The sequence below is a fragment of the Helianthus annuus genome, chromosome 17 (genome assembly GCF_002127325.2).
Source record: "Helianthus annuus cultivar XRQ/B chromosome 17, HanXRQr2.0-SUNRISE, whole genome shotgun sequence".
NCBI classification, from domain to species: Eukaryota; Viridiplantae; Streptophyta; class Magnoliopsida; order Asterales; family Asteraceae; genus Helianthus; species Helianthus annuus.
Genome location: NC_035449.2, coordinates 161,235,276 through 161,252,994, shown reverse-complemented (window position 1 = coordinate 161,252,994; position 17,719 = coordinate 161,235,276). Strand labels below are relative to the sequence as shown.

Here is a 17,719-nt window from a genome sequence, read left to right as displayed (position 1 = left end):
TGCAGTTCAATCGGTTATGCTTCTCGCATGTTGGGCCCTTTGGAAGCACAGAAACAGCATCGTCTTCAATGGTAAGAAACTGAACATTCAAGGCATCATGGAAGAAGTGAAAGTTCTGGGCTTTTTATGGCTTAAGAGTAGAGTTAAAAGTTTAAATCTTAAGGAAGATCAATGGGATAGTGTCAATATCTTGTAATGATGTAAGTGGTTTTGTTGTTTTTTTCTAGCTTCTCACTAGTTTTGGTGTGGAATGAAATTTGCCTTTCAAAAAAAAAAAAAAGTTTGATGTGACCACACTTATTTTTATTTGTTTTCATAATTTTTCATTGTTTTTTTACAAGGAACTATTTTCTATGGCCGCAACAATTCTTTTCGCTGCCCCCAATTGTGCAAAAAACTGACAACATAATGGAGTACCTACCTCTTACAATTCTTCTACTTGTCCAGTGAAATACCGAATATACCCTTTCTTCCATCTGATTCACTTTTGACGTGGAACATCTCCACTCACACAATTGGGTTTCTTGAATTTCTTTAACTAGATTGGGTTTTCTCAATATAATTTACCTATATATGTATTAACATTTGAGATGATGTAAACTACACAGTGATCATATATCTAAAAGTGCTGCTGAAAAGATTGTGTAGCTTTGTCGGACGTTGGATGGTGCTGATTTTGCTATTGCCCTCTAAATCCACTTTTGACACATTTACTTTATCAGTTAGTTCCATTAAGATTATATTTAACCTTTAACAAGTGAAATAATGTTACTAAATTGACATGTTAGAATGGGCTTATTTAATCTTACAAATTTCCATGTTTGACATATCAAAAGTACGCAAGGACATATGCACGCGATACATAAATAGTAAAACAATGGAGAATTTATTAGGACCGGTTAAGATGTTGAAGAATTATGAGAAGCAAGCCATGTCTCCACAATGACCATTGATTCTTCAGGCTTGTAAATTGCCACCGAGTGACCCGCACCCTACAAAACATACATCATTTAGTCATGTTTAGTCTATGCATCATATGAACTAGCTATAATGATTATCGCACACCTACAAATAGTTGATTAATAATACATAATAGGGTTTTCAATGTTGTCTGTGTTCAGTGACGGAGAGATAAGGGCCTCTCGCTTATGACAGATTGACGTGATATTATTACTTACAAAGTTTATAGTCTATGGTAACTAAATATAGATATGAATACGTGTAAGTGATTGTAAGGTGATGAGTATATTAATATGTGATTGATAATCATACAGTTCTTTCATGTTACCTTGATGGTAGCATATTTCAAAGAGAATTTGGCCTCTGAGTATGTCTTCTCATATCTGCATTCATAATCAAGATTAGGTTCTTGGAATTTTTAATGTTACTTTTGTACAAAACACTGATTATATACGTAGAAACAAAAAAAAAAGTGTTACGTACTTCTGTGTGGAGAGTCAAAACAACCTAAGCATAGATCGATTCTAGTACAATGAATTTCTAAAACGTTAAGAATTCGAACTCACCCAGCAACTTGAGTTCGAATGAACCATGGTTTCCATGGACTCTGGACTCCAAGTTTTAGACTATTTATCCATTGCTTTGTGCCCATATACGGAAATGTCATGTCATGATCACCACTGCAAACCAATTCAACAACATTCAAACAGACATTAAAAGAAAAATGTTTGTGTGTGTGTGTGTGGGGGGGGGGGGGGGGGGATTACTTGATGATTAAGGCATGACAGTTCTTGGTAACAAGTTTCTTATAGTAGGCCAAACTGCTAAAGATATCATGAGAGTAATATATGGTGTCTGGTCTCCCAAATAAGGAGCTAATGTTCGCGTTGCTGACTTGAAATTGGTTCACCGTTCCCTGCACGCACACAACAGAAGGATCCAAACGTTTTAATAATCATCCATCAAACACTAATGTCACAAACATTTGATGCGAAATAGAGATAGCAAGATGCATCAAAACTTCGATCAAATAGCTCATGCTCGATTTAACATTTGACTAGCGTACCTCACGAATGTTAAGAGCTTGTCGGACGGATTTCATGTTTGCCCATATATTAGAATATGAATAAATGGATTCCTAAAGATAAAACACATTTATAGTAAATGTTATTAATCTAAGATATGTATAACACGAAGGTTAAGAATTTCGGGTCAAGGGTTAAGTTTACTCGACATGTTTGTTTCGGATCTTGTCTATTGCAAAGGGGGTCTAAGATGTAAACCACGTTAATTCGATCTAAGCACTGCGAATGAAAAGATTAATAAGTTAGAACGCGTATAAGAGGCGATCACTATTAGTAACAAATGAATGAGGCCATCCATCATCAACTCACCTCCTTTATCGGACGAAGACTATCCAAACACAATGTATTATTAGGATCAACATATATGTATTTTCCTCCACAATGTTCTTTTGCTGGCTGCAATGATTTAAAAGATTTAAACTAGACTAAACCAACAAATCTAACACGTTTTAGTTGATGCATGGTGTAAATGACTCATGTTACCTCATAGAGTTCATCTTCTATAAGTCCAGCTCGGTAAGCGAATTCAGTTCTTGAATTAAAATCTATGAACTTGTCAGTATGAGGGTTCACGATCAAGAAACCCTATACCAAGAGCCATATTATTAGACAAAATATATTAGTTAGGATTTTTTTTTTATGTAGATAAGATTGATTTTAATTATTGTTATTATAATTAGGGGTTACAAGTTGGCTACAAAGTCTAAATTTCCTAAAAATGTAAAAAGTTATAAAACACTAAAATTTCAACCGTAAAACACATCCAAAACCCACAAATAACAAAATGAAGATTACTAAAATATCATATATGTGGGTTGTGTTTTGTGTTTCGATGATAAGGCTTCGATTATCGAATGACAAACATTATTGTGTTTTATGTTGATTAACATGTTGTGTTTTATATTAAGAGGACCCGGGGTGGAGACATTTTACCACATGATGGAAATATATCACGCGTGAAACAATCCCAAACACCACCACCACCAAACTATATAACGTGTTAAACTAACAACGCGTGACATTTATCACGCGTGAAGATGATGTGAGTGATGGTATTGTTGGGTGTTGTTGAGTGTTGTGAGTGATGAGTATTGTTGGGTGTTTTGAGTGATAGGCATTTCCACTAAAATTCATCACTAGTGATGGAATAATGGTTGATGACATGGCGGAACTTGATTGGAAGTTGTGAGTGAGTGATGAGTGATGACCACCCCTACCCCCTAATAGTTATACAATTGTGTGTTTTAAGTTTTTAAGGACTATTATGGTTTAAATATGATGTTTTAGTAGTCTTCACTCTGTTATTTGTGGGTTTTAGGTGTGTTTTATAGTTGAAATTATAATTTTTATGACTTTTTACACATTTTAGAAATTTGGATTTTGTAACTGAATATCACCCTATAATTAGGAGTTGTGATTAGACTAGATTTGCTTTAAAATTATCCTAAATGTACTCCTATAAATAGTTGATCAACAATTAATACACGATACCTCCTTATTAGGTTTCGATTATCTATACAAATACAAGAACTATAAATGAAAATGAATGATGAATCCATTACATGCAAAATACGAGTTTAGGTGCAATATTACCTTAATTTTTAATTCTGGTCTAACCCCTCGTTCAATGCCTACAAAATGAGAAATTTAATGAACACATCTCATGACGCATAACTTCATCATTAATAACCGGTAACGTTTTAAACATAACACAATAAGAATTTTTTTCTTTTTTTGTTTTGTAAGCGTGTTGTTGGTTTTTAAGCATGAAAGATAACAGTTACCATCGTATATATTTGAAACGACTCTTGGAATGATAAGTCCCATGTAAGAAATCCCCGTAATGTACAATGGATTATTGAGAAAGGTAGGATGATCCATGAGCCACTACAAATTCATCAAAACACAATCAAACATTTAACCTTTAAGACAAATAAGATCCGCGCGTTAAACATCGAGTCATTAGTACAAAAACGATAACAAAAATGACAAAAGAAATAACGCGCTAAAAGCTTTACGTAAACCCACATCTCGCGTTGCAACGTAGGTGTCAGACCGTTGAAAAACTGAGGTAGAATATGCGTACAACTTAAACGATGTGTAAATAGGTACTTATTTGATTTGTACATTAATACGCGCAAGAGCGATTTAAATGAAACTTACATCGTGTAAATAAAAATATGCATGTCGCAACCGTATATTTGTAATTTTATAAAATATCATATCTTAAAAGTAATAAAAAAACAAAGTAACAACACAAGCACTCGCCATATTATCCTAATAAACTTGTGATTTTAGCTTTGTATTACCTTTCTTATAAACTCGTAGGCATGCGTAACTACAAGGGAATCACTATTCTTCTTTGATGACTCCCATCTCTTTGCATATGAAAAACCAGTGCCAACAGGAAGATCTATGAATATGATGTTAGCCGTCTACAAGAAACCATAAACATTTATGTTAAAACAGAGCGTACACTTACACACCCTATATATACGTGTATGTGGGAGAGACCTATGTAGAACATTAAATATTGAGCGAACACATAGAATAAATAAATTATTTATTTTTTCAATCTTAATTTCTTTTAAATATAAGAAACTAACTATAATCCAGTATTTATTTATCTCTCCTAAAATAATGTATGTATGTACGTATATGTATGAACAAATTTCGTATATTTATAAAAGAGTAAACTTCCGTTTTGCTCCCTGTGGTTTGGTCACTTTAACGGTTTTGCCCCAAACCTTTAAAAATAGCCATTTTACTCCCTGATGTTTTGGTTTTGTTGCCAGTTTGCCCCCTGCGGGGAGCAAAATGAAAAAACAAACAATTTGGATGGAGTTAGAGGTGGGGAGCAAACTGGCAAAAAAACCGAAACATCAGGGAGTAAAATGGCTATTTTTAAAGGTTTGGAGCAAAACCGTTAAAGTGACCAAACCACAAGGAGAAAAACGGAAGTTTACTCTTTAGAAAACATACTCACACATTTTTTTTTGAGCGTTGATAAGTGGTTATATGAAAAGCTAGAAAGAAGTTGGATCCAGAAAGGAGTACAAACTCAAAGAAATACAACATTCATATATCGAAATTCCATCATTCACTCTAATCTAATGATGTGTACTTACGAAATACCAATAGAATAGCTTTTAACTTTTAATTAATTTTATGTTTAATGTTTTAGTCACATGGTTTTACTTAGTCAGGTTAAGGATTATGAGAGAAAATAGGTAGTAGTGGGGCATATGCACCCATAATCCCATGTTCTTGATTAGTGTTTGTAATCCTTATTTAAGGATATCTCATTTTAGCAATTGATTATGAATGAAAAATATTAGAAAGTTATCTCAAGGCTTGCATCTTACTATTTTCTTTTGAGTTTAATCCACTCAGCAGATTATCTATCAACCGATTGGTCCGTGTTAATTCTTTAAATTATCTCATATTTGATATCTAAAGAAAGAAACTCGTCTTTGTATCCTTCAAAACCATTTAAATTTGAAGCGAAGCCTACTAGCCTAATTCTATATAAAAATATAAGAAATAAAAGATTATTGACAAAAAAATCAACAATTTAGGTTTATTTTTTCTTTGGCGTGAGCAGATACACATATATTAATTAATTTTATGTATATATAATGTGTGTATTTAATATTTATACGTAAATAAAAAGTATATCTAGTCTAGTGAAGAATATGAACCTTGGTCCATGAATATGGGTTGACTTCCAGTTTCACATCAGATCTTGTTGCATTCGTATATTCAAAATTTAGTGGACCTACAAAAACAATAAATTTATCAATGTGTTGTTTTTTATGATCAGGAGAATTTAAAATGATATATTGTCAGATTTGAAATGTCGTTATGGATTTATTTATTATTTCCAAAATAAACACAAGTGGCACCTTAGTCCAATTTGATCTACCAATACCAATAATTTAATTTTGTGTTGAAATTCGTGCATAGGTAAAGTAAAATTAACACTTAGTAATAAACTAGTAAATTTCCCCGTGCGTTGCAGCGGTCCAAATATAAAGTAACTCGAATTTGTATGGCAAAGATCTGAATCGTTTCAGAACAAAAGTTACATTAACACGTAGATAAACTGAAGATGTACATAAAAATAAGCACGAAAATGCATTATATATGGCCCCACTTATTTGGAAAAGAAATTTACGTTGAACACCAACTTGAACTTATACCGACATGTACAAAAAAATAAGAAAAAAATTATGTTTTTTTTAAGTTAAAAACGATACCCCATGTTGCGATGGCGTTAAAACGTAAAGTAAATCCAATTTATAAAGTCTAATGGAAACATATTATCTTTGACCCCACTTGTTGTAAAACAAAATTTATGTCAAAACGTAGATTAACTGAAAATGTAAAAAAACTGAACTTATACCCACATGTACATAAAAATAAGGAAAAAATTATGTTTTTTAGAATTAATAACGGTACCGCATGTTGTGATGGCGCTGAAATATAAGCATGCAAAAAATAGTATAAAGTTTTTAAAAAGTTAAGGGGTTGTAAGTGCTAATACTAAATATTAAAGGGTAAAGACTAAAAAGATCAAAAACTAATTAAAAATTAAAAAAATATTAATAAAGATGACTAATGAGCAAGTGCCATGCAGCACCATGACACTCGTCACCCATCTTGTTATTGTAAGGTTATAGAATAGAATAATTTCCACTTTTATTAATGGCAACCTAACTAACTTCAAAATATTTAGAGGGGTCGCTACACAACTCGAATATACCCGAAGTTTCAACAATCATGTGTTGTCAACTCACTTTTACCCTAAACTAACATAAAATATATTATTGGTGGCATCACGACCCTAAACTATAGACTCCACCTTTTTTACACTACCGGCTTTTTCCTTACACACTACTCTCTCTATCTCTCTTCTACCTTGACGCCCCTTCAATCGGTAAAAACTATCATAAACCACAACCTGAATTTAGGTACCCAAATAGGTGAGGACGATGTACCCAAATCAGATACCCTACCTGAAACCCAATTCGGTGTGTGCTGCCATCCCCCTTAGGCTATAGGGTGTGGGGATCATGGTTGGGACATGATTTGCCACCTAGGAACATGAATGGAAGGCTACACCACCCCCTTGATTGATCCACCATGGTTTGCATGGATTAAACCATGGCAACCATGGTCCTCCTTTCCATTTTTCAACAAATCATTTCCTTTTTGTTTAGATAAAGATAATAAATAAGGGGCTAATGGTTTGGGTCATGACCATACCTTTAGGGTAGTGGTTTTGGATGGTGGATTAAAGATGAGTTACATGGCACTAACATGGAGGGTCATAATGGTCATGAGGGTCATGACCACACCCTATAGCCTTATATACATGTACATTATGAGATTTGAACTCTCCCCCATATCCCATAAGGATAGTTAATATTTACTTGAGTGTAATCAAAAGAAATAAGAAAATCACATAATCACCCTTTAAAATAAGTTTTTATGCACATATTCAACAACGTTTTACAAACATACCCATCTGAAATAATTAAACTATTTTATAGAAATACACATTTTCATATAGCAACTTGCATTCAGCTCTAGTTGACAAAGATAATATATAATATATATATTTTATAATTTATAATAAAGATGGAAATTGAAAAAGTGTACCTATTTGATAAAATAAGGGAAGAATGGCCGAGGTTCCCGGACCTCCAGTGAGATAAAGAAGCAATGGATCTTGGTGTGGGTTTCTTTGAGATTCAACAAAGTAGTAGAACAGTTCCACCTTTTCCTCTTTCCCCACTCCAACATATCTTGCAACAATATACACAGAATACATATCTTCAAATACATACATATATAATCCTTTAAAATCGCAAACGAGATTACAAGAGACTAGATCCGTACCCGGTTTCAAGAGTGAAGGGAAGATCACCTAAAAAACCAGGAAGATGTTTGACGATTGATTTGGATTGTGAGAAGGGTAGCATGTGCACCTGCACTATCAACACAAGGATGATGAGAGAGATTCGCATTTTGCTTTTTGACTCCATCATGCCTCACATGGACCAAACCTGATTCTAGCTTATATTCACATTTATATTATAGTTATAATAAGTGGGCGCCATTATATTTAAAGTTAATAGACTTTATATTATGATTTAGTGGACCATAAAATGGATATTCAAAGTAAATAGACTTTATATTATTATTAAGTGCACCATAAAATGGATGAACAATAAGAGTTGTATTTTAATAAGTTTGACTAAGAAATAAATATTTTATTATAATATAATACAGTTGCAGCTATCCTATTAAATTAAGGGTATCTAAAAAAAAAAAAAATCTTGTGCAATCAAGGGACTAGAAAACTTACAAATCAAAGGACCAGAAAAGTCACAAATCAAAAGTCAACGCCGGTCAATGGTCAACATGGACAACTTCAGGCTGTGCAGGGACGATTCCAGCGATCAAAAGGGACGTGAATTCCGAATCAACGAACAACAGGGACGATTCCAGCAATCATCAAGCCAGCAGCAGGGACGATTTCAGGCTTTCAGCACTCAGCGGACAACAACCAGCACTTCAGAGTTCAGGCAGCAGGGACGATGTCGATTTCAGAAGCTGTATTTTATTGTTTTGGGTCTTGGGCTAATTTTTGATTAATTTACCAATTGGGTCTTCTTTTAATTCTATTATTATTATTTGGGCTTATCTAATCATAAACACTTGGTTATTCTACAAGTTTTGGGTTGCAAAATGTTTTGACTTATAAAAAATCGGGATTTTAGTAATATCAAGTGTCCGATTTAAAGGTTAGGGATATCTCGTATTTTTTAGTGGTATCCTTTGTATAAAATAAAAAAAAAATACACTACGAATACGGGGTTGAGCCGTTGCCCGTGCTAAGACTCCTAACACACTATTTACGTCCCTGGTTATGCTACTACCACGAAATAATGGACTACATTATACTAAACATTTTGTGTTTGATACGAATGTTTAACACGACTGTTTAGTTTGAACACAACACCTTTAATGAGATAAATAACACTAATAAAACAGTTCAAATGTTTAACACGACTGTTTAGTTAGTACCATTAAATAAAGCAGTTCAATGACACGAATGGACGACTCGAATTCATTTCGCTTAATTATTTTGTTAATAAAATAATATTATATGTTTATCTAAGTTTTGATAAAAGTTTTGTTTAAAATTGAAAAGGTCAAATATAGTTGATATTTTTTTTGTGTTGTACCGGTAACTTCTTCAACGCTACCGGTAAACGTTTTTATGGTCTCCGTGATAAATTTCATTGAAAACGAAGTTGTATTCATGAGATTGTTATCTTTTTATCGTAAAATATAGTGAGTGACAGTACCGAATCGGTACCATGACTTACATAAGTGAAACCATTTATCGATAAAACTTACCAAACATCAATTCCGATGCCAAGTCGTAATGAGCCGACGGATAACTATCGAAATTCTTCACAACTCTCAGCAAAATTAACCAGCTTATTAACAAAAAAAAAAAGGAATAGGAACGTGACAGGGACCAGTCAAAGGCACATGCGGTCATGAACCGTCGTCGTTGTTCTCGTGTTTCGTCCGTTTTCTATTAGATGTTGGTCAAAAGGCGTATCTTCGATATATATTTAGATTTTATTAAGGGTATTGGTATTATATATATTATTTTCTCACTCCTAACTTTCAGGAGCTTTCGGAATGGCAGTCGCTTTCAGGGGCCTTAGTTTCGGTTTCTTTATCTACGGGCACGGATAAATGGTCATGGCAGGGTAACGGGTCGAAGAGTTTCTCTGTGGCGGCAGTTAAATTCCACATCAGCTCTACGCGCGATTATAGCAGCCGATATGTTATGAAATGGTGTAAATGGATTCCCAAAAAATGTAATATTTTCGCATGGCGCGCTGAAATGAACAGGATTCCCACGGTGGACGCCCTTTGCAGCAGAGGTATGACGATTATTGATGACATGTGCTGTCTTTGCGAGGAAGATCTCGAGTCCGTCTCACATATTTTTTCTGCTTGTCCGGTCTCTGTGGGGGTGTGGGAAAAGGTTAGCTTCTGGTGCCGGATCCCTAGGTTCTTCATTTTTTCGTTTAGAGACTTACTTGAATTACATAGTGTGGGGGGTAGGAACAAGGCGGAGAGTGAGGCGTTGCACGGTATTGTGCTTTCGACGTGTTGGGTGATATGGAAAGCTAGAAACAAGTTGAGATTCAATGGTTTGAGAAGTAGTGTGGAAGAAATTTTTAGCGAGGTTAGAGTTAGTAGTTTTTTTTGGTATAAACATAGAGCGAAGAAAGGGAAGTTTGAGTGGGTAGATTGGTGTAAATTTGTGAATATGTAAGGTTTTTGTTTTTTGGTTTCCCGTCCCGGTTTTCGGGTTCGGTGGTGCAATGAAGTTCTCTTTTCAAAAAAAAAAAAAAAAACACAATGCAATAAATGAATTTCATTTTCTCACTCCTAACTTTATTGGATGAATATACCCCCTTTTATATAAATAAAAACATGTTTCAAAAAAAAAATTTACTGAATAAAAAAAATACACTTTTAATTTTTTTTATAACATACGTATAATGTTGTATCATGAAATTTTATGATATTTTTTTTTAATAAAAAAGTTTATATTCTTTCATAAATATTCAATTAGCTTTCTTACAAACGCTTTTTTTTAACAAATTTTCAAAAAATATTGTATTAACTTTTAAATACATTTTTAAATAATTTAGAATATGTATTTTCCAAGACAATTTTATGAAATAGTACGATCAAATAATACATGTTTAAAGATAACGGTTTGAATATATGATAAGACACAAACCTAATGCAAAATTCACGAGTTTGGTTTATTATAGTAAGGTTAGTTTCAGGTGAACTTACGAACATATTAGCTAACTGGTCAGTTTTGTGTCAGCCCGACGAATTCGTAGGTTGACTTGTTTAACCCATTTTTATTTGACTTATTGATATGTGTTTTATGTCAAAAATTTACTTGGTTGAGTCTGTTTCGCCTCGAAAATATGACCTTTTAACACCCATATATTGAATGATATGTGTAACATTTTAAAACGACTAATGACAAACACTTATGAAAAATATTGTTTATATATTTGAACAGGCCTTTTAACATGTGTTCTTTATATATAACTAGAAAAACTACCCGCCGCGTTGTGGCCGGGTTCCCCCATATAACGAATGACACATATACCAGCGACATAAATAATGCATGTAAAATGACATCAAGGTAAATTTGATTAATGCCATTTAAATGGTTAGCATAACATTCAAATCAAAAACAATTATGTTCATATTTTTTTTGAGCAAACAAAACCAACATACAAAACAAAGCTCCTTAGCAAGCTGCTAAGAGAGCCAAAAGCTAAAAAGCAAATTACAAGCAACATCCGGTCAGCTTTATCCAACACCAAAAAAGTAACTCGATTCAAGCTTACTCTTCTCATCTCCAATATATCATTCGAACGGCCAGGGGTTGGAACCACAATTAACAGAAAGATACATATAAGTGTGGGTGAAAGTATAAGACTATAAACAATGATAAAAAGATGAAAAGATCCTGCAAAAAAAGAGGTTAGTTAAGAAGTGATGAAGATAAGTCAATAAGATGAAACAATAAAAGCAAAGATGGTAAAGAAAACAATGGAACTGCAGTAAAGTTGGTCGGTGTGTAGTTGTGGTTGACTTTCGCGACCATGCTGCTTATCTTTGAAAAACAAAAACAAAAGAACAAAGATATTGGGCCATGAACAACAATGTAAGTTATGATAGGCAACATATAACTGATGCTTTGATGGGTTAGCACATCGCTCAAAACAGACTTAACTGGGCCGTTAAGTCCTAAGAAATGTAAGTGGTAAGCACACGGGTTCCATATATGGTATTCGTTACCGGTACCCATAATTCTCCCGATATAAATAGGACCCACACCAGTGGTGGATACTTTTTTTTACACTGGAGTCAAAATATGGGTTGGGCAAAGTGAGTAGGAAAGACAGGTCGGTAAAAAATGAGTTACCCAATAAAAGCAATGGAGATAGACCCTTTTTTCTTTCGACCATAACATTGAATCAAATTTCGGTTTTCATTTTTCACAAACAATTGAACATAAACAAATATTTAGACACTTTGATTAAAAAACAAAGAAATTAACGTTACATGGACTAAACAATTTATTATAAATAAACAAATTAAAAGTATATAATTAAAAGAGACAAAAGAATTTGAATCAAAAGAAATCAACAACTCCCTGAAAATCAAGTGATGTTTTGTTTTCTATGGTGACTCCTTGAGTATGTTACAAAGTGGGCTCCAACATTTGAGAAAGATGCCCCCCAGTGTTTGCTTTCTGAATGGGTTTAAAATCAAATTTTTTTATCCATATTTACTGAATGCATGCATAAAAAACCATTCGTATACCTAATGTTCACCTTATTCAGGTTGATGAGCATCCTTACCAAAAAAAGGAATGTTTCACCCGCACCCACACCTCCTAACACCTTGTATCCACCTTGTATCCATAAAAAACCATTCGTATACCTAATGTTCACCCCTCCTAACACCTTGTATCCACGCCTTGACCCACACAACGAAAAGGTTACATAGCTAAATAGGTTGTTTATGCTAGTATATAGTAATTTTGTTGCCATAAGTTTTGGCTTGTAACTTAAATACATCATGTCCTCTGTTAAGCAAAGAACACCCAAATATATAATCACATCATGAACACCAGAATTTATTATAAATTAATTAACAGTCAAAATGGACGGCTTTATATCGAAAACCGAAGTCGTAAACTAAAAAGAACAAAAATCAACCATAGGAAGACCTTACCTTGTTAATTAGAAACTATCTTCACTCTTGTAGTCCGTTTATGACAGAAAGCTCAAGAACCTTCCTGCAAACTGAAACAACAAAACCTATCAACGTGCAATGTAAGGACCAGTCACCGGAGTATGCAATGCAAACTTTATAAAGTTTGCACCTTAGCCGAACGTCCTACCACGCTTGCTGTGACGCAGATCAAGCATTGCCAGTCACCGGAGTATGCCGGAACTTAACCGAAGTTCCGAAACACCGAAAACAGTCTCAAGCAACAAATCTTTAGACCGATCTATCAAATGGTGGAGCATGTAAGTGAAGAAACACTTACCAGGGTTTCACCGGAACCCTAGGTCCAGTTACCAACACGCAACCTTTGTCTTTCTATCTTCCAATCATCGCAAAAGATATAGTTGTAGAAGAACATCAAATATGTTGCAGGCAGCTAGTATGTCGGAAACCGGTCGCCGGAGACACGTCTCTCTCTCTCTCTCTCTCTCTCTCTTTTCCGAATCTCCCTTTCTCCCTCTTACTGCACTCTCTATCTTTCTCTGTTTCACACAAAAGACATAAAAATGACTGGATAGATGCTGGAGACGTGTATGAAGCACAACCATATAATTCTTTTCTTTTTTGAAAATCACCCAAAGCTTGGGGTACAATCCACCCAAGCTCAAACTTGGTAATTTTTTTTTTTGAAAAGCACCCAAAGCCCATGGTACAATCAACCTAAGCACAACTTTGTTGCTTATTTATAGGTTTTAATAATTTATTATATATAAATTTGTCTATTGAACAGGCTCTTTGATTGGGTTTTTTTTTATTGTTGAATATAAAAAGTTGGCATACTTTTGTAACATAACAAACATACTTATTATTTTTTACTTTTATAATAAAATAATGCAATAAAGTAAATAACATAAAAAACATAATTATTACTTTTGAATTTTATAATAAAATAATATAATAAAGTGTCTAATCATTACCAAGTTTGACTAATGGGTATACTAATCCATATATTGCGTATATTTATCACACCCTTTATTAATTGACAACCATAAAAGTTTCTCAACTACCCCAATGTAAACCCGAACTTTTACTAAGCGAATACATATATTTCGCCTGTTTTTCTTTTATAGACAGATCTCCATCTCCATTTCCAAAATTTATATATATTATTTTCTCACTCCTAACTTTATTGAATATAAACACAATGCAATAAATGAATTTCATTTTCTCACTCCTAACTTTATTGAATGAATATACCTCATTTTATATAAATAAAAACATGTTTCAAAAAAATAAAAAATAAATTTTACTGAATAAAAATAATACACTTTTAATTTTTTTTATAACATACGTATAATGTTGTATCATGAAATTTTATGAATTTTATGATAAGTTTTTTATTTCTTTTTTATATAAACCTTTTCTTTTGCTTTTATTAAAGGGTTTTTTTTTTAATAAAAAAGTTTATATTCTTTCATAAATATTCAATTAGCTTTCTTACAAACGCTTTTTTTAACAAATTTTCAAAAAATATTGTATTAACTTTTAAATACATTTTTAAATAATTTAGAATATGTATTTTCCAAGACAATTTTATGAAATAGTACGATCAAATAATACATTTTTAAAGATAACGGTTTGAATATATGATAAGACACAAACCTAATGCAAAATTCACGAGTTTGGTTTATTATAGTAAGGTTAGTTTCAGGTGAACTTACGAACATATTAGCTAACTGGTCAGTTTTGTGTCAGTCCGACGAATTCGTAGGTTGACTTGTTTAACCCATTTTTATTTGACTTATTGATATGTGTTTTATGTCAAAAATTTACTTGGTTGAGTCTGTTTCGCCCCGAAAACATGACATTTTAACACCCATATATTGAATGATATGTGTAATATTTTAAAATGACTAATGACAAACACTTATGAAAAATATTGTTTATATATTTGAACAGGCCTTTTAACATGTGCTCTTTATATGTAATAATTTTTTATATATAAATTTGTCTATTGAACAGGCTCTTTGATTGGGTTTTTTTTATTGTTGAATATAAAAAGTTGGCATACTTTTGTAACATAACAAACATACTTATTATTTTTTACTTTTATAATAAAATAATGCAATAAAGTAAATAACATAAAAAATATAATTATTACTTTTGAATTTTATAATAAAATAATATAATAAAGTGTCTAATCATTACCAAGTTTGACTAATGGGTATACTAATCCATATATTGCGTATATTTATCACACCCCTTTATTAATTGACAACCATAAAAGTTTCTCAACTACCCCAATGTAAACCCGAACTTTTACTAAGCGATACATATATCATCGAAACAAACCGAATGGTGACACAGGGGCCGGTTATAAGCAAGTTCAAAGTGTGCTTGAGAACAGGGCCCAAATGATTAAAGGGCCAAAATTTTTTTATGTTTTCTTTATATATATATCCCAAATTTTTTACAGGCCCCAAAGTTTGGTAACAAACCCAATCCCTTAACTGATTATAGGCCCAAACCTTTAACTCAAAATACAATCGGTCACAGGAAATCAAAAGTCGCGTACTCGCGTGGTTCTTTGCTTTGCACCAGGCCACCAGGGATCTGATCAAAGTCATCAAATCAAACGCTGCAGGATTTCTGATCAAACTCATCAAACGTTGCACCAGGCCACCGGACATCCGCAATTCCGCATTCCGCAGATTCGCGAATCGCGATTCAGGAGAGGTATTTGTTCAATTGTTTGTTGTCTTTTTATTTTTGTTTGTTGATTGATGTTACTGTTGTTCCAAGTTACATATTGATTTCGAAAAACATTCAGATCATCATCTGGACATCCGCAGGTTCCAACTTCCAAGTTACATCTTGATTTCGATTTTCGAAAAAGATTCAGATTTTAGAATTCAGGTTAATGATCTTACTGTTGTTTCGAGTCTGATTTCGAGTTTACGAGTTGCCAAGTGTTTTCATATCCTGATTTTGATAATTAGATTGATTAAACTGTTATTTAGATAATTAGATTGATTAAACTGTTATGAATGATTGAATGATTTCTAGTTTATTTAGATAATTGTGATTGAATGGATTTTATTCGTTAATATGTAGAAATTATGCCTCCCGTTCCTAAATACAAACACCTATCCGGCCATAAAAAACGTAAGAGGAAGAAGCTAGAGGAAGAGAAAAGGAGTTCAAACTAGATTTTTAGAAAAAATCCTAGAGCTTTCTATAGTGCTTGTGGTTGTCATAGTCTAAATCTAGCATTGTGTGACATGGCTACCACAATTACTAAGTCTAAGGAATTTTTTGGAACAATATAACGGTTATATACTATCTTTGCCCATTCTATTAATAGGTGGCAAATTTTGAAAGACAATGTTAAAGGATTAACTCTTAAATCATTGTCTACAACTCGTTGGGAAAGTCGTATAGATAGTATTAAGCCAATAAGAACTCAACTTGGAGATGTAAGAAAAGCTTTGCGAGAAGTTAGGGGGACGGATAGAGATGCTAAAATCATAAGTGAAGCTAAATCATTAGAAGGGTATGAACTTGGTGATTTTGAATTTTTGGCACAAATTGTCATTTGGTTTGAATTATTATCAAAGGTGAATGTGGTGAGCAAACGGTTGCAAGCAAAAGATGTTGTCCTTGATGTTGCTATTGATGAAGTAGACAAACTAATTAAATTCTTTAAGAATTATAGAGAAGTGGGGTTCTCTAAGGCACTTGATGAAGCTAGAGAAATTGCAAATGAAATAGGTGTAAATGCGGAATTTCGTAAAAAACGTGTGATATATAGGAAAAAACAATTTGATGAATCGTCAAGTGTAGAAGAAGTAACATTTTCACCCGAGGAGGATTTTAGAGTAAATTATTTTTTAAGTATTGTTGATCAAGCTATTTTTTCACTTGAAACAAGATTTGAACAATACCAAAAATTCGAAAAAATATTTGGGTTTTTGTTTCCTAAAAAGTTGAAGACTCTTGATGAAGCCAAGCTTAAGGAGTGTTGTTATCGCCTTGAAGATGCATTGAAGTATGGAGGAAAATCAGATATTGATGCTAAAGAATTGTATACGGAGTTGAAGTTGATTACTACATTTTTACCAGACACATTACATTGATAACCCTTTTGACGTTTTAGACTATATCTTCCAACGCAGTACTACTTATCCTTATGCTATAATTGCATATAAGGTGTTGTTGACAATTTCGGTAACCGTGGCATCAGCAGAAAGAAGTTTCTCAAAGTTGAAGTTGTTGAAGACCTATTTACGTTCTACAATGTCACAAGAAAGGCTAAATGGGTTGGCAACAATATCTATTGAAAGTGAAATATTAGATACTATGGATTACAAGGAGTTGATCGAGAGCTTTGCTTCAAAAAACGCTAGGAGAACCACACTGTTTGCTTAGCAAGTAAGTTCGATACTTTGATCATTTTTCCTATACTATTTTTGTTAATTTGTTTTATCTATTTCATTACAATTATCGTAGTATTATGAATTTTTAGTTATATAATTGAATGATCGATGAGTTTGTGTTATATAAAGATTTGCGAATAGGACCCAAATTTTTTTTATCTCGAACAGGGCCATTATAATGCAAACCTTTTTTTTTCTCAATTTTTAACAGCGAGCATCCTACCTATGATTCTACACGTTTTTTTTCTCATACATGACTTGAATCCTTAACCATATATAAGCCTACTTGGTATCAAGGAGACAAGTTATTGAGGATGTCTCACCACGTCAATATCCAATGAGGATGCCCCTCCAAGAATGGACCAAGAG

The 17,719-nt window shown here is 33.1% G+C and overlaps 2 protein-coding genes and 1 long non-coding RNA gene across 3 annotated transcripts; 1 reads left to right on the top strand and 2 right to left on the bottom strand.

The window, feature by feature from the left end:
* Positions 1–749: 749 nt before the first annotated feature.
* LOC110921809 (serine carboxypeptidase-like 17) lies at positions 750–8,143 on the bottom strand. Its single transcript, XM_022166153.2, has 14 exons — positions 7,950–8,143; positions 7,710–7,855; positions 5,747–5,823; positions 4,355–4,480; positions 3,830–3,932; positions 3,639–3,676; positions 2,529–2,630; positions 2,355–2,441; positions 2,190–2,264; positions 2,027–2,098; positions 1,728–1,876; positions 1,527–1,640; positions 1,289–1,343; positions 750–992 (listed from the first exon to the last, which is right to left on the bottom strand). Exons 1-14 carry the CDS (start codon positions 8,096–8,098, stop codon positions 900–902), a joined length of 1,386 nt encoding a protein of 461 aa, XP_022021845.1. The 5' UTR covers positions 8,099–8,143; the 3' UTR covers positions 750–899.
* Positions 8,144–11,352: 3,209 nt separating this feature from the next.
* LOC110922379 lies at positions 11,353–13,445 on the bottom strand. The gene is made up of 2 exons (XR_004885735.1): positions 13,069–13,445; positions 11,353–12,988 (listed from the first exon to the last, which is right to left on the bottom strand). It is a non-coding gene; the product is annotated as an uncharacterized LOC110922379 (long non-coding RNA).
* A 47-nt stretch (positions 13,446–13,492) lies between these two features.
* Positions 13,493–17,342, top strand: LOC110925056. Its single transcript, XM_022169027.1, has 3 exons — positions 13,493–13,587; positions 16,279–16,998; positions 17,090–17,342. The coding sequence occupies exons 1-3, from the start codon at positions 13,493–13,495 to the stop codon at positions 17,340–17,342; spliced, it is 1,068 nt and encodes a 355-aa protein (XP_022024719.1).
* Positions 17,343–17,719: the final 377 nt, after the last annotated feature.